The 18,083-nt window shown below is 39.4% G+C and overlaps 1 protein-coding gene across 1 annotated transcript; it reads left to right on the top strand.

Annotated features, from left to right (window-relative positions):
• The first annotated feature begins 8,533 nt into the window (after positions 1 to 8,533).
• LOC140239816 (transmembrane protein 168-like) lies at positions 8,534 to 12,889 on the top strand. Its single transcript, XM_072319640.1, has 3 exons — positions 8,534 to 9,925; positions 11,140 to 11,414; positions 12,342 to 12,889. Exons 1-3 carry the CDS (start codon positions 8,661 to 8,663, stop codon positions 12,887 to 12,889), a joined length of 2,088 nt encoding a protein of 695 aa, XP_072175741.1. The 5' UTR covers positions 8,534 to 8,660.
• Positions 12,890 to 18,083: the final 5,194 nt, after the last annotated feature.

Raw genomic sequence — 18,083 nt, 5'->3', positions numbered from 1 at the left:
ATTTCATTCTATTACAGCTGAATATCGTAAGTGCATATAACTCATTGACCCCGCTTAACACTGCAGACTGGAAGGTTTTTCGCAATGTTTTCATGCTTCATACAGTGTCATGAGAACCCTCACTTATTAATCGAAGTAATTAGACAGTAGATGCAGTCTTTATAGATGATGACATGATTTGATTTTCAAGCTTATGTCAGCCCATAACCTTTTTTTTTCTCAAGGAGATACGTAATAGACAAAAGACACAATTTTACTGTGTTATATGTTTTTCAGTGTCGCAATTCTTCAAAATATTTTGTTAGAGCAGAAATTCCACAGAGAGACAACAGTTATGGAGAAACAGTATATAAATCTGATGAATTTTTCTTGTGCTAAACGTTTGGCATCTTTCTAGATTACAAAAGCAGTGTACGTGATTCCCCTGAAGTTGTATATTCTTACACTGTTGGGATTTAAAAAAAAAAAAACAACAACCCTCCATTGGTAGATTGTATGCTGTTGAAAAGAACAATATAGCGGATACTAGTTGGTAAAAAAAAAGAACAAAAAAAAAAAGAAATGATGTTGTGTATACTCACTTTTAGGACAATAAATGACCAGTTAACGATCCTAAAAGACTAGTCCGGGGTTCTAAAAATCCTCGACAGAGAAACACAGACAGCGACGGAAGATGAATATAAGCGGGAAAATGCCGACTGACGCACGGTCGATATGAAGTTTGCTCTCAGAGTTCTGTGTGGTAACCGTCGAGAATTATTCAACTTCCTCTCGTGCTAATCCAATTCGAAGTGATAGAATCTTGCGAGGACGAGATGACAAACGAAGACAGTTCGAATTCTCTCGACGAAGCCACGAAACGGAATCATAACCTTTTGTTCGTGTATGTGCTGACTGGTTCCCGCCCGAACTCGAATGGCAGTCCACCCGTCAACCATGAGAGCGTCGATTCCAAACGTAGGAATAGGACTGTTTCATTTTTCCTTCGATACCGGATAGACAAAACAAAGAATCCCTGAGTATTAGGTAGATATTGGTTCCGGTATTGAGCCCACAATTTTCCTGCTCTCTTTTTGAAGTCCACTGCTGCCGCGCCTGGATTTCGACTACAGATATTTGTCACTTCCTAAAACAGATACAAACTTTGTGTCACATGGCCAGGTGATGAGTATATCCCAGCGCTCTGGCTGTGTTCTGATTCACGTTTGTGGAGGGAATGTGATAAAAATACCAGGGAAAAGACACCTTGAGGGAAATTTCTATTGTTGTGCGTCCACCCTGAACAAGGTTGAGCTCAGTAGATTGTACACCCCTGGTTTTCAGTAATCCACGTCTAGATTCAAACCAGTACAAGAAAATCAACCAAAAAAAAAAAACCCACAAAAAAACCCAAAACAAAACAAAACAAAAACACACACACACACAAAACCCACAAGAATAACAGAAAAAAAAACTGTGTCAGCCCACTGTCTTTGACTACAAGTATTCTGTTAGTCTCGAATTGCGTTGAAAAGCATAATCTGAATAAGAAAAAGTGTTCTGTCGACAAAACCGTCTAGGTCCTGTATTAAATTTAGTAACTATTATTCATCTATCACTTTAAAAAGGTGTATCGATGTTCTCGCATTTCCCTTTTATTTGATATCATTATTTTCCGCATTGCCAAATGCTATACTAAAACATTCATGACATGTTGGTTCAAGGCTCCGATATCCTGCTCTCAGTATTACTACATGGGGTCAACGACCCTCTTAAAAAGAAAGAAAAAAAAAAAAGGAATGATTCTTCGTCAGTCAATGAGAGAATCAAGCGATTCATACTGTCTGATATCATGTATAGCAGAACACAATGCAGAACGAGAGAGAAAGAGTGTGTATGTGTGTGTTTTTGCGTTTGTTTGTGCTTGTGTGTGTGTATGTTGTCATGAATATGTATTTATGCGAATGAGTGTACAGCATGCTGGCCCACTTGGGGTGGAAAATCTTCGAGAGTTTTCGAAGATAGACATGGCGCTCGAGGGCGAGAAATAAATTTGCCAGTTGCTGTTTCTCAAAGTCTGGTGGTGATACAGTTTTTGTTTTTGTTTGGCTTTGTTTCTTTTTTATTGTTTTGTTTGTTGTTGTTGTTGGTTATTTTTTTTTTTCTTTTTTGGTGTCACTGACGATGCATGTGACGTCTCTGTCGATTACCACCATCTTTTCCTCGGGCCCATAAAAAATGTAAATTCTGAATAGAATGGATTACGGAATGCCCAACCGAGACCATACTGTAAGATCTTATCAGATTGTGTCAAATACTTCATCTTTGTTTCTTAGAGTATATATCCCCGACTTGAATCTCTGTTTCCGAAGTGTTTGCAGTCAATAGTATTGTTTGTGCAGTTTCAATTATCACCGAATGTCTTGATTAGGTTCATCAAATACATCTAAATATATTTTGGTCTCAATGAAATTGTATTATTGTCCTCTATCGAAGATGCCTTATTGTACTTCTTTAGAATCGAAACGGGATTTCAATGATTTGGAAGAGATCGCGGTTGCTGATTAACCTCTAAACCTGAGGGCTCAAAATGTGTTGGAAATTCGGAAGCTATGATACGAGCTCTCTCCATGTTCACTTCCTGATATACAGGAAACGTTATGATGCGTCGGATAGGACATAGATCGCGGTTGTTTCTACATTTTGTGGCTTAGTATAGAATATCATACCTCCTTGAGTCATTGTTCGCATAGTGATTCATTGCCCAAGAAATTTTTATCAGAAGTGACGACGAATGTTTGGAAAAAGAATTACTGACCAAAATAGATGTCAGTTCTAAAATTTGCACACAAAGTGAGCATCGATTCTCACTTTGTGTGCAAATTTTTAGAACTGATATAACCTCAGTAAGCTTTCGTTTGGAGAATCATGCCATTGAACTGAAGGTTTGTTTTGATGAATTTCACTTCCGCAGTTTGGCAAATACAATCCAATGGCGAGTAAATACATGGAACATAATTTATGATTATACTGTAAAATATAACAAGGGTAGGGCCTACAATTGATGTGGTTTCGCAGATATAATATCATTGTAATGTATTCTTTTCAAATGAGGTGTTCACCTATTCTTGTAATGAAAGTCACGAATGGTAACGAAATTGTCTTCAGCGAGGAAATCAATGCTATACAATTTGTGCGAGTATAGCATCCTTACGAACGCACATGAATTTATGGTTCTTAATAGGCTCCTATATAGATTTACTCTAAAGAGCTAGAAGACTTGAATTCTGCTTGAGGAAATCAAACACGTCCTTAATCTTTGTAAAGGATTGATTACGGGCAGCCAGAGAGGCATGATGGGAAGATTCTGTGGCGCAGTATAACTTTATAGAGTCATTTTGTGTTGTAGCAGAATGAAGGATCTTATGTCCAAGTTCTTGTGTGTGGGGGTGCATGGGGTGGGGTGGCCTCGTAGGGATGGTGAAATGACAGTGCAATCAGGGACTTGAGGGAGGTGTAAGAGGACTCTTACGTTTTCCTGATGGAATCATCGAAGAATGAAATCAATCGCATTCAATTCAATTCAATTCAATTCAATTCAATTCAATTCAATTGATTCTATACCTGGTTTTGCTTACTGCAGCATATTATGCACAGGTAAGTGGCAGCCTACAAAGTCAAAAGAAAAAAAAAGACACACATGCATCGACCCGGATCGGACCAAAGCTCAAATTATAAATGTGGATTGAGTGAAGGCAGCAATATCATTACAACACATCAGTGAAAGTTTGAGGAAAATTGGGCAATCGATTCAAAAGTTATGAATTTTTACATTTTTGGTGACATCATCACTAGATAAGGAGACTACTATAGTTCATTGCGTCATTATGGTCAACAATGTCATGAAGAAAATATAAAGAAAATTCAGCAAATTTTTCACTTTTCTAGCACAATGAAAGAGCACTTGATTTACCTCTTTCAGAAAGCAGGGGAATGGTATTACACTTATCATAATGTCAGTAACAAGTCGATGGAATGTGTACTTTTCATGAAAAGTCAAATTTTGTGGAATTCTCTTTTCTTTACATTGGTGTCCATGATGACGTCATGAAGTATAGTAGTCTCCTTATCCAGCAATGATGGCTCCAAAAATTGTTCCCTTTAATTGAGGAGAGCACTTGTCAGCTTTTACCTTGATTCTGTTCATTCATTCATTCATTCATTCATTCATTCATTTATTCATTCATATCCATTCATTCATTCATTTATTCATTCATATTCATTTATTCATTCATTCATTCATTCATTCATTCATTTATTTATTCATTCATTTATTCATTCGTTCATTCATTCATTCATTCATTCATTCATTCATTCATTCATTTATTCATTCATTTATTCATTCGTTCATTCATTCATTCATTCATTCATTAATATCTCCAACAAAACATGTAAATGCGATTTTTTTTTTTTACAGAAGATATAAGTGCATTTTATATCGACATTGCAAAATATGATTAATGAAATTTATTGATATACCATTAATAAGGTAAAAAGAAAACACAAAAAAACACATTTTGAAATATTGAAATTGCTGGCCAGGAGCCAGTAAGACTTCAGGCCAGGCTGGAAAAAGTGTATACACCGACACGCTGTGACTAATGTTGAGATGGTCATGTAATAATAATTGCTGTCCAGGGTATAGGGAGTTCCCGGTGTCTCGGCCACATTAACTCCCTGTATTCCGTCACCTGACGAGTCATGAAGGTACCTTCTATGCGTAATACCCTCTCCAGGCAAGCACCTATGGATAATTCATTCAAGAACGTACCTATTACAGCCCACGCTCAAACCAGGGAGGTGAATTTCCCACCTCCCTGATAAAACAAACCATGAATCACTGATTACCGGTAGCACCGCTGACAAATTGCTAATAATAATTAAGTAATAAAAAGTGGGCGGGGAGGAAGGTCACAACATTCATCCTCTTGGTAAGGACTGTATGTCCACTTTTTATGGAATACTTTCTCCGCTATAATATTCTCCAACACGAACCAAACTTTTCGAAAAGATATCTGCCTTTTTTCAATTCATATAGCGCCTAGGTCATGATGTGATGTGAGATTAATATCTGCTATAAACATGGCGTAAAAATACCATGATAAAAATTAAGTAAAAGCAAAGCAACAAGGAAAACAATCTGTTGATATGGTGATGATGAGCCCATATAGTGTGTCATATGAATTTTCATAGAACCATCAGCACAACATCCATTATATTGGTACAGATATAAGGTTCCCCAGATACAATTACCTCCATGACCTGTCAATAAATTTTACTAAGTTTGTCATAAAAAAAGAAAAAGAAAACTGAAATCCCACAAAATAAAAAGTATCAATATTTCAAACCTTAAATCGACCAATCACTGTCCCTTTTCGTGCACCTTAAATGTGAAAGTACAACAATTACACGCTCATTACAAGTTAATGATCATGGATGGTGGAATTTGAAAATAACCAATCAGCAGCTAGCAGTTTAGGTGACCTCAATTAGTGACTCACAAGCAAAGCGAATCTTTGTATCACGTGAGACCGATGAGAACCACGAACGTTTGGGTTTTTTTTTTTTTTTTTCCTGTAACTTTATATCGCCATACGCATTTATCAACACCTATCTATTGTTATTCTCTGAGCACCTATATAACAACAAGCTTTTCTACCCCCTGCAGCTGAATCCATTTCAGTGCTCAGAATAGATTATTTGCATGTGTTAGAGTTATTGTTATAGCCTTTATCAATAAAATCATGTTCAGTGATTGGTTTACATAGTGATGTGACCAAACATAACATTGCTATTTTGTTGAAGACACAATGTCGTTATAGGAAAGTATGCTATATCGTGACGTAGTGTTCACGTATAGTGCGCTTTACCATATTTTTTTTCCCATGGATATGTAGTGTAATGTGTTATCGGTATATGACCTCATATAGTACTTATTTTCACTTGTAAAAAAAAAAAAGATCGAGTCCTTTGAGAGATTGTGGTGATTTATTCAATCTGTTGTTATAAATGAGAAAGAAGTCTATGTTGATGAAATAATGCAGGGAGGAACAATTACTCACAAAATAATGATACTTTTAATTCAGTATAGGATTCCGTTTATAGGAGAACTAAAAATAAACTTTCAACTTCTCAAGAAGTTAAACAAAGATCGATTGAAAATGAATGAGATGAAAGAATAGCTAAACATAGGGGTATCCTAATTGTTATACCATCTTAAGAAATGGGAAAATGTTGGTAGACAAAAGAAAAAAAAAACAAGAAGATGAAAAAACGAACGACTGTGGTACGTTGTTTCTGTTTGTATGTGTGTACTACGTTGTATGAATTCATTCAGGGCTAAAAATCACGCACTATTTCGAGCCACTCGGTGAAATTACGAATTCCTCGGTGATAGAAATCGCATTATTCTGTTCGGGCTGCACTGTGACTCCTCAGTATTATACAGCACTATTCCTGCCAAACTACTGTCGGGATCCGGATTCAATTTCATAGTGCTTGATACACGTACACTTGTGCTATGAAAATGAGGTGACAACCCTCTGGCAAGCTTTCTGAAACGCCCTTTGTTTATACGCTTGTTTGTTTTGTTTTTGGGTTGCTTTTTGTCCTCGTTATAGTTAATTATTATTGTTGTTGCTGTGCTTGGGGTTGCTTTTGTTTTTTGTTCGTTTAAGCGCTCATTCAGTGCTAATGCAAAGCGTCGCAAAACAAAAATAATTTCGAATGAAAATGTAGGACGAGGTGGATAGCTGCCACCCCACCCCCCCCCCCCCAAAAAAAAAAATATTGAAATGATATATCGCATGAGGGCGTAGTTCAATTTTGTCTCAATTTGTTTATTGACGAAACATGGAGTGAGACGTTCTCGGAAAAGTTGTCAAAGTTTAATGTCCTCACAAGCCAATTTCTTGTGGCAATGACGAAAGTGCTGTCTAACGGTTAGAAGGTGCGTTTTGTTTTTAATTCTTTACAGAGTTGCGTCGTCATAGAATTTATCTATTTTTTTTCTACGTTATTAGAAGTTGACTGAATGCAGCTAAGTTAGGGCGGGTGCTGGGTGTATGTCGTTTAGTACAACAGGGCCCCACCTACTGGCTTTTCTGTCATGTTATGGTAAACTTCGATTTTTATGTAGAAACCTAGATAAATTTACCTAGATCCTGATAGATCTAGGCCTAGGTCTAGCTAGCGTCTTCTTCTTCCTCATTTTGTGGGACTCTTTCCAAGGCAGAAAGATGGCAAAGGTCACGCTTCCTGTTGTTTTCTTTTTGAGCCGTGCATGTGTTGCATTTTGCAGTAAAGAAAGAAAGAAACAAACAAACATGACTTTAGGCCCTACTTTGTCTGGTGCAATTTCGGCATTTAGCACAGTGTATTTGAATATTGGTCATTTATAATTGCTCCTTTCCTCTCTTTTGCTGTCTCGAGTCAACCTGCTGTCACATTTACTACAAGCACAATTCTCAAGTTAAGTTTCCGATTGCATGTTGCACATTTGTGTGGCAATTTGTGACTCTGATACGTTCAAACCATGTTCCCTATCATATCTGTTTTCACGTTGGAAGTTAGTGTTGCCTAGTGTTGCTGTTCACTTTTTGTTTCTCATCCGTTGTGGAACATTGCCGTAAAAAAGCCCTGATAGAAAGCCAAACGAAGAGCATACACCACAAAGCGAGCGTACTGGTATCTATTGATTGTTGCAACGACAATGGAGCTAGGACAAAACATATCCGACACGCTGCGAGACCTCTCTCCAAAAGCCGAACTATGTAAATGTGTGCGATGTACTGGCCAATCGCATGCAAGATGCCGCTCCGTAGCAACACTGGGCATACTGGCGCAGTGTTCGAAAGAAGATCGAAACTTACAAGTGCAATCCAACATAGGGTGTTTAAAATTCCGTTTTCGATACGAAAAACAGTCTTATGCTATGAAATTCAGTGTAGATGTAGAAAACATATCAAAAATTCTGTTTCTGCCAAACCCCAAAATCAACAAAAATAATGGTCAAAATCTTTGTACCCTGCCTATATGTAGGAGGGAATTTCCTCTGCGACTTTTGCCTGAAACCGTTGTCGCAGGTTACAAATGTGGATTGAGTGAAAGCAGCAGTAATATAATATTACGGTATTAGAACATTAATTATTAGAAAATCAGATAATCATCTACTCGATTCAAAAGTTATGGTGCTGAACACAGCCTCAGGGAATGTTCAAAATACAATGTAGCTTGCTTGGGCTTTATAGGATTAATGTAATTATCAGCCTGTGACTTGATGGCCATTATGATAAATTTTTATAGTGATGAGAATGCCTATCATAAAGATGGGAATATTTAAGTCTCTGAATGATGTATTTTTTACGCTTGACTGTATTTTACATTTTTTATTCTTGCTCTACAGAGAAAGGATTGCGCCACCAAACAAAGGTTGCTCAGAACACACATCAAGGTCATAAATCTGTCAATTTTGGATTTTGAATTGACACAACTGTATCATCCAGGCCTATGAAGATGGATGGAGGCCAGTGCTGAATAGAAGTTCTTTTCAGTGCTGTTGGACCTGCTAGTAAATTACCCAGTAGCATTCCCCTTCACCATTGCCCTAACCTTGGGGACCAATGCCGTCAGTCAAGTATCTAACCAGCCACTGCTTAGTCCTGCCCTTTTTTGTCATGAAGTCCCTCAATGTTCGATGCAGGTTGCAACTCATCACCATCCTCGATGGTATTATTCTCTTTGCCTCTGTATGCCTCGGGCTGTACACCTGCTGGCAGCTGACCGGAGATTCCACCATCATCCTCCTGACGGCATTCGGTCTCCTCATCTTCTCCCTCTCCGCAATCCTCTACTACTACTTTGACCTCGTGGACTACACCTTGAGCTTCACACACCTCTGGTTTGGATGTCTGCTTGGCATCATCTCCTTCATGGATGTGAACCTGGACATGACTGAACCAATCACCAAGGCAACCAATGGACTTCTCATCACCAGCCTCATCGTCAAAGTTATCAGATCCTTTGCAGAGCGCGTGTCGGGCCAAATAGGCTACACTTCTCGCCTCCTGACAACCGTGGAAAAATATGAATGTGTAGGATTTGGAATAGCCTGCATGATTAAGTCTTCGTATATGGCAAGCTTATGGCTACTCGTGGTTGCACTGGCGTTCAACATCATGTCGCTCCGGTTAAAAGTGGCCTGTTCCATTCCTATCCTGACTCTCTTCATTCTCTTATCAAGCACCTTCTTCTTTCAAGCCGTCAACATTCTCTTCAACCCGTTTGCGCTGAGCTGCTTTGCTGGTCGCCTGCTTATTGATCCCATTCTCGATTTTTACTTCTGTGGGCTGTCGGTACTTGAGCGATGGAACTGCATCATTAATCGCAGTCATCTGGTGCACAGACTCATACTCCTGCTTGCCATCACATGTCAGCTCTTGTTCTTAGGGCTGGCTGGACAAGCTACCATTATCCATGAGGAGTGGTACTTCGCCATCCCTGCCTACGCAGTGTTTGGAATCCTCTGGATAAGTCTCCATGTGGTTTTCGTCATAACGGCGTGGGGCTTCATCGGCAAGCTCCGTGAATGCAACCGCGCGTACCACTCCATCAGCGGGGAGACCAACAAGAGCTTGAGCGTGATCATGGCCTCCCGGGGTCTGCGCTACCTCACCACCATCTCCCGGCGGCTGGTGGCGTCCGCCCTCCTCAGCACCCTGTTCCTTGGCGCCGTCATGTGGCAGAACCACAATGCTGCCTTTATGGCGGGCTGGCTTATCGTCCTGCCCATGGAGGGGATGCTGCACGGACTGCTGTACGAGCTGGCTGGAGCCCTGGGAGGCACCTGCACTTCCTATGCTGTGGTTGGTCCATCCTCATTCTGCAGGTAACTGAAAGACCTCTCACTCAGTCCTGCTACACATGGGAATCTCTCACTATACATGTATATTTTTGATAAAAGATCATGAGAAAATCCTCACCCAAGTGCATATGATTTTGATAGGACATGGTGGGGTCATTTACATACTAAAGTCTGTGGGGCTTTAAGAATATTTGTGGGTTCTTGAACTCATGTTATGGAGCTGCTTACTCATGTGGGATTGCACATTTCCATGCATGAAAGTGAATGTGATGCCAGATTGCTGTAGGACACACATGTGCACTCATACACATTCTACTGCCATGTAGATCTTATAATCCACAGTATACACGTACTGCTAAGAAGTTGATGGAGTCCATGATTCAATCTGTTCAAAATGTGCAAAAAAAAAAAGAAGAAAAAAAATGTGAAGCCATATTTGCAGGTTTTAGAATTCGTGCTCCAGCATAAAGTAGCACAAAAGCTGTGAAAATTTCAACATTTGTGACCCTGCACCTCAAAACAAACAAAAAGTCGCCAGACATGATTTTTTTTAGTTAAGACCATATTCTGAAAGAGCAGACTTTAAGCTTTAAAATGATGTATAACTCAAATCAAATGGACTCTCCTAACCTATCTAAATATTGGAAAGAAAGCGCATACTCAGGAAAAGTGTGAACTGAGAAAAGAGGCTCTGAAGTAGTGTCTATTCAAGCGCTTAATCTTTACCAAACCGTGCTGGCTGTGCGATGAATGGGACAAAAAACAGGAAGTAAACCACCAGAGTAACAACAATGAAGGGATTATCAGATTAAACTGAAATTAAGCATGCCTCATTAACACATTCTGTCCATAATTAATGCCAACTTTCAAAGCAGTAGCACTATCCTTTCCAAAGTTATTAGAGTTGAAAGTGAAGAGTGTGGACAAGGTTTTTCAGAAATGAAAAAGGGATTCTAAAGACACACCTAATCACACTATTCTACCAAAAATGTTCGAGATAAACTGCCAAAAAAAAACACACTTTCCTGCCCGTTTTATGATACCAAATTTTAGCATAATGTAAAAGAAGACCCGCTCTTTCAGAAAATATGAAAAAGTCAAGTTTGGCTAGGTTGACCCATTTCACTTATTTTCAGTCCTCACGCAAAATCAGTGTGTGCGACTTTATGTTCGTTTTGAGGTGCACGGTCACATTTACAGTAGTCAATTAAAGCTATAGCTGTTGTGTCCATCCACAGGGCTGATGGGTCGGCGATGCCGCTGCCGATGAGTGCCGCTGAGGAGCACAGTAACCGCTCCATGGGTCTCCTGAACACTATCCAGCGCTTCTTCCTCTATCACATGATTGACACCTATAGCTGTGACTTCTCCACCAGTGGGCTGACCACGGACGCTCTGGACATGAAGCTGAGGAGCTTCTTATCTCGGGCCACCAGCGACGGACCGCGCTTTGACACCTACTTTGTGTACTACAGTGGTCATGTTCATCCCAATGGGGACTGGGCATTGGCAGGTGAGAGTGACCACATTAATATGAATGGACATTACATGTATTATGTTTGTCTTTGTTATTTGTGACCAATTTAAACTGGTATTGCAGGTTGTATATAGTATATTGCAATGAGTCTGGAAAATAAATTCAATTCAGTTCAATTCAATGGACAGTCTACTAGTATTAGCTTCTCCTGGGCCTCTTTCATACAAGTGTAAAAAGTTGATGTGATAGCAACTCGTGCTGAAATGGCAATTTTCACGGTAACGACAAGAATCCAACTTCCTAATTTGCTCTTGCTATTGGAAGTTGCTAGTCCAGCAAGAGTTGCTATCCTAACATCTTTTATAAAATGGTGCCTTAGTGTACCATCAATGTTCCTAGGCAATGACTCTGTGTACTGGTAAAGTCAGTCTGCATGTTGTCTGACTGATGATAACTTTCTCGCAAGTGACAGGTAAGAACATGCAGTCGTAGTTTTTCCTTCAGTATTTGCAATTTTGTCTGGCTTACAATTCTCTGAGGTACAACTTGCTCCCTTGACCCCCATTTACAAACTACTATTAGTCACCAAGGATGTATTCTTGAGGTTTTACTTTGTATATTTTCTTGTACACATGTAGTACATGTGCATATTGCTCTTGTACTATTGAATGTACTTCTTACAAATTGTTGAAACAATATGATACGTTGCGTATGTTTTGCTCTCTTATTGGACAAAAATGTATGTACCGCTTTTGACATTTAAACTCTTCATAGGTTCTTCATAGGCTCTGGTTTACTTGTCCCTTAGTGTTTATATGAAACTGGACCTTCCTACTGTAGTAAAGAGTGTCACACATTGTTATGCTCTATGAATGATGTCTGGATGGTTACAAATGAATACTTCCTGTATGTAATCAGGTGTTTGCGTGGTATTTTTATGATGTTATCTCATTATCCCCACAGATAATGGAATATTAAAATTTGACAGTCTGTTGGAGCTATGGTCATCACTTGACCAGCAGAGTGGCTCAAGGCTCATCATAATGATGGACACGCGGACGAGTGGTGACTGGCCCAAGCGCGTCCAGAAAGACGGGGACAACTTCCTGGCGATACAGACCTCCGTCCTGAGCAAGTCGACGGATCCAGAGACAGGGGTCACGACCTCTGTGGGCGACTTCACCAAAGAGTGGGTCGACTTCAACTGCACCAAGGAGACTGACATCACGTGGCATGAGCAAGGGCGGCGTATCAAGGCTAGTTATGCGGTGTCAGGGCGCTGGGGGGAGTTTGTCTTCCACCAGCCCACGGAGGCTGAAATGGAGAGCCACTGGCAGAGCAACTTCCCGCGGGCCACGCACCCTCTCATCAAGCTCCTCCAGCTGCCCAGCGCCCTCGACGTCCTGTCTCTGTGCTCGTCATGCCTGCACTGCATACGGCGATGGAAGCTAATGTGGCTCCCACCCAAAGTGATCAACACCGGCCACGGTTTCAAGCTGGTCAAGTCGTAGGGACGTGGGTTGGTTGGTGGCCTCGTCATGGAAATGTATCAAGTGTAGAAAGACTTGTCAGTGTTTGTGAAGTTTGATGCTAAGGCTGACTTTTTAAAACATTTTTTTTTAAAGACCAAGTTAATCCTCTGTGCATTAATGCTATGATGTATTTATCACATAATTTATTGCAAGTAAATATTCTACACACACATACCGTGCAGTCTTCATCCTGTATTGCAGAGTGTAGTTTTGGCTAACCCTTTATTGTCAGCTAAAAATCTCAATGACCCAATTGTATTTTAGCTGCACAATGTACTTGCGGAAGGCATCACGTAGGAACTCTCATTACTGGTGGACTCAGTTTCTTGTATACATGTCTTGACAGCATGACTTTAGACAGCTTCACGCTTTCAAAATGATGTTTGGTCAATTTGACATCTGAAGTCTCAGTTTATTCTCTACAGAGATGTTTACTCATTTTACTAGCAGATCTGTTATTGAGGCTGATCATAAAGCTGTAAAAACTTGAACTTCCACCATTTTTCCTCCTTCAAAGAGGGAAAAAAAAAATGGAAAAAGAAGATACAGTGTAGCATTATCTTCCCGAAAACCCGCATCCTGCTCTGAAGTGAACACCATATGCAATTAACAAATTTAGCGCATTATATTATTCGTCTAGATGTAAAATTGAGCCAATCTCTTTATACATATTACATTTCCATAACTTATCCAAATCGCAGATATAGCAATGAAATGTTATGCCACCACATACTGTGTGGCTTGGGAGCCTGTTCGCCATCTTGCCATAAATGTAAGCATTAGTCCTCTGATGTAAGGTATTTTTTGCATTCCATGTAAATGTAGTGGACTAATCTCACTGCTGTGGATGCTGTTAGTGTGTGACTGGAGTTTTCTTGGAACAGGATTTCCTGAAGATGGAACCCCCCACCTCTTAGCACAGAAAAAAAAATATATTCTGTTCGGATTACTGCAAACGTCCATATTTTTCCGTGATTAATTTTACATGCTGAGCAGCTAAAACACATATTTGTGGGTTCTTGAATTCACGCTGCACAATTGTCAACCCATTCAGTATGTGCAGAAAAAGTTGTGAAGATATTTTTCACTGGTGTTAGAATTCGCCCCAGCCAAAAGTAGCACAAAATGCGCGAAAAATTAATACACCGTGAAAATTTTTGCATTTACAGTTGCTCGTGAGAGAAAGGGTGGTGACTTTTATAGTAAGGTGTGTGTGAAATAAGATTTAGATGGAAAACACAAGAGAGGAATGAATGAGGAAGAGAAGAAGGAATGCCATAGGAGAGGTAGAGGGAGGGAGGGAGAAATGGAGGGGGGGGGGGGTAGATGGGGAGGGAGGGAGAGAGATAGAGAGACTGAATGTATTACAAGTATTGGGTATTACTTGGCACTGTGTAAGCTTTTCTCGTGCTCGCATCGTGGCTGGCTTATAACAACAGGACACTTTTATAAGTTATTAACTGTCTGAGTGTCTATGTTTTATGCTTTCAATTCAACACTTTTGAGGTGTGTGACAATCAAATGTTCTTCAAATGCCATTGTTTTATTTTATATTTTTTTATAGTTCTGTCCTTGCTGCTGTTAACACTATCTGAGTACCTGTACAGTGTATTAGATTGGAAAGCTCATTACCTTGTGTATCTATAGGCAGAATTGTGGAATTTCTCTCTTGATACACCACAAACACCTAAACTTCAGTGAGTAAGTAGAATCAAATACATTTGTACCTGTGTCAATATATGTGGCATTTCGCAGCGTGTTAGTGCTTGGAAAAGAGTGTGCAGTATGCATAATATTTGCTCATCCCAAATATCTATTGTTAACTCTAAATGAGACAGTAGGCACTCCTTTTTTTTTTATTGTATGAAACATTGTATGCTGATGTCAATCCTTGCCTTTCATATGATATCGTTGAACCATGTTTTTTTTCTCTTGTGATAGATATTTAGTCATAGAAGACGGTCTTTAGATGTTTAGCAGTGGATGGAGATGATTGAAAATCATGTAAATTGAACTGAAATTGCGCTCAATGGTGCCAAAATTTATTTCCCTTTTCTGAAGTCCATAAGAAGATATATTAGTTGTTCACAGATAGTAAAATGTAAGTCCATATGCTAAATGTATGGTAGTTAACTTAACTGAATCTAAGATTGCTGTTACAAATGTATGCACACATTAGGCTGAAAAATCTGTGTGGCTAATGCCCCAGTCACATATAAACACGGATGCTCAAGGATCTACACGGTGATCCGGGGAGATCCGGGATTTTGGTATGACTGTACACATGGTATCAACACGGCAGCTACATGGATAAGGCCGGAAGAGCGCGGCGTCTACACGGACAAACACGGCATCTACACGGATCAACACGGCAGCTACACGGCAGCCACACGGACCACCCCGGATTGCTCTGCCAACACGGCAATCCCCGGATGATGCTGGATGTTTTTGACCTCCAAAAGTTGCCGTGTTGGCCTCCCGGCGTCAACACGGATCTCTCCCCGGATCAGATCTGGGGTGGTCCGGGGTGATCCGGGATGTCTATGTGACTGGGGCGTAACCAGATTTGTTTTGTTTGTTAGATCTTGTATGCTGGATTGAGAGGTATGGCAAGCAAGGACATCGGGACAATGTTGAACAAGTGATTCAAAAAATTGCTTTATTATTGTGGATGACACAAAGTTCTCACAGATCAGCCAGGATTTGATATCATCTCTGGACACACATACTTATTCTTGTATATTCAATTTTCCATAAGTACACAGCCATTCATAGCCACCTTATGTCCTTGCTCCAGTCTCTTTTAGTACCGGCAAACATGAGACTATATGCAGCAGACATCAAGTGACGAATGTGATTATTTTGAGGTGCTCTAAAGACCCTGTGATGGGTGACTAATTCATATTAGAGATATCATTAGTTTTTAAGACGATAATGTGTGCAATTTGCATATCATTTTCAAAAATCAATTGGGTACATAACTCATATTCATTGCAAAGGTCAATTATAGCTGAGTTCATGTTTGAGTATTGAATACCCTTTAACATTGTGAAAATTGCTACACATGGGACTAATCAAAAAGGTAAACTCTGCTGTCAAAATTGAGTTAAGCGGTGTTAAGTCTTCCCCATAAAGTGTCGAAATATTTGTAGTGCCATCACATTAATTTATGTGCAGTCCTTCCGGAAAGAGAGATGCAATGGAGAATATCCGTCTTGTAAAGTTATGTATTCGCATGGCAAACAGTCAGTGTACTTTATCAGTGACATTTTATAACCCCTGTACTTAATATCAAGCTATGACTGTTACCAATCACATATATTTACAGAGTATGGCAATGATTCTCATTGATAAGCTGACAGCTTTTACCTAGTATATGTAATTTATTGGCAAAGCAAGCTTTTGTGCAATGGAATTGTGCATGTATTTAATTTCCTGTACAGATTTTTTGGTACTTTTATAATGTTCATAGGAAAATGCGTTATTAAGAACACTTCAAATCTCTTCACACTCTATGATATCAATTTATTTATTCCTGTTCACAAATTTCTTCAAGCTTGAAAAAAAAAAATTTCATTTGAATGTAGAAGAGATTTTGCAGCTGTTTTGTTGTAAAAAATGGCTAATTATTTGTGAAAGTGGCTAATAATTTATGCAAATGTGCCAGCGCTGTGACTATCAAAAGGACTTTTGTCCAAAACACTGATACGTTTTGTGTATGAGAGCTGATAGGTTGATGAAGATGCATGACAGATGCATTCATTTTGATACAATGTATTGAAGAAAGGAAGATGGCATAATTTCAGAGAACGTACATGTAATTGCATCATTCACTGGCTACTGGTGATGAGTTGTCCTTGTAGTGTCTACAGCACATCATTTTCCAAGACAAAAAAGTTGTGCCACTGACTGGCATAGAGCCTGGTAGAACTTGGAACGAGCTTGTCAGTCTATTGTTACATGTCGTGCTACAATAGAGGACATGCATGAACTGTTGACAGGCCTGCATGTGCATTATTAGAGCAATACAGTGCACTCCCGTTATAGCGAACATGGTTATAACGAAATTCCAGTTACAACGAAGTAAAAATTCAGGCTGCAACATTATCCGCTCTGTGTATTTTTATTGTTTATTTGTTTGTTTATAATGAAATTTCGTTACAATGAAAGAAAACTGCCGGTCCCAAGGACTTTGTTATAACGGGAGTCCACTGTATTGCAACACACACAAGAGTTGCCAAGTTGCAGGTCACTGTGAGCTTGACTCATACCTGGAATGAAGTTCGCAATTACCAATAGAGAGGTCTTGATTGTGCAACTTAATAAAAAAAGTACCGTGATGATCACAAAGTTTGGAGAACACTTTCGAACCTTTGTCAATGATGAAGTTGGAGTGAGGTTCACATGGGCTTAATATTTAAGGAAAGGATACAGGTGTTTGTGTTTTTTAATTTTTTTTTTTTAAACTATAGAATTGAAGTGCGAATATGATGAAGCATAGAATGGCATTCATGAAAAGGTTCACATCTATTAATATTCATTTTTGGTTGTTGCACAAGGTATCATCCTGATATGAAACGTCTGGGAATAAATACGTAGTGTAAGTAGCAAATTCAAAATTAAAGTATCTTGTACCTTGTATCTTGTTGCATGAAATTCCTACCTTTAAGAAATCTAGAGTCAGCTCTCCCACTCTGTTATTACAGTGCACTCCTGTTATGACGAACACGGATGTAATGAAATTCCGGTTACAACGAAGTAAAAATTCAGGCCTCACCATTATCCTTTCTATGTATTTTTATTGTTTATTTGTTCGGTAATAACAAATTTTCAATATAATGAAAGGAAACTGCCGATCTGAGGACTTCGATATAACGGGAGTCCACTTTACATGTAGTGCAAGTAGCAATTTCAAAATACAACTGTAAAGTGTCTTGTGGCTTTGTTGGATGAGATTCCTACCTTTAGAGTCAGCTCTCCCACTCTCTAATTACAGAATAGATTACCTTAGAGATCTGAAAGGTGCTTAAAGAAGTTTGAGTACTCTTCAGGTTCAGGAGTTGTCAGCTTTTTAGCTTCCAAAGATGCATCCAGCAAGAGGATTGACTACACCCACATTGCGTATACCTGCAGTTCAATGACCAATGATCTAATCAGTGCGCTGGGAAGGGGA

This window comes from Diadema setosum, chromosome 2 (genome assembly GCF_964275005.1).
Source record: "Diadema setosum chromosome 2, eeDiaSeto1, whole genome shotgun sequence".
Classification (NCBI taxonomy): domain Eukaryota; kingdom Metazoa; phylum Echinodermata; class Echinoidea; order Diadematoida; family Diadematidae; genus Diadema; species Diadema setosum.
This window is presented reverse-complemented; position numbering and strand designations above follow the sequence as displayed.

What these genes read in the sequence shown, in the direction of transcription:
- LOC140239816 (XM_072319640.1), top strand. Translation starts at nt 8,661, where the DNA reads ATGCCGTCAGTCAAGTATCTAACCAGCCACTGCTTAGTCCTGCCCTTT. An exon ending in GGTCCATCCTCATTCTGCAG is followed by an intron (nt 9,926 to 11,139) that starts GTAACTGAAAGA and finishes GTCCATCCACAG; the next exon opens with GGCTGATGGGTCGGCGATGC. An exon ending in TGGGGACTGGGCATTGGCAG is followed by an intron (nt 11,415 to 12,341) that starts GTGAGAGTGACC and finishes TTATCCCCACAG; the next exon opens with ATAATGGAATATTAAAATTT.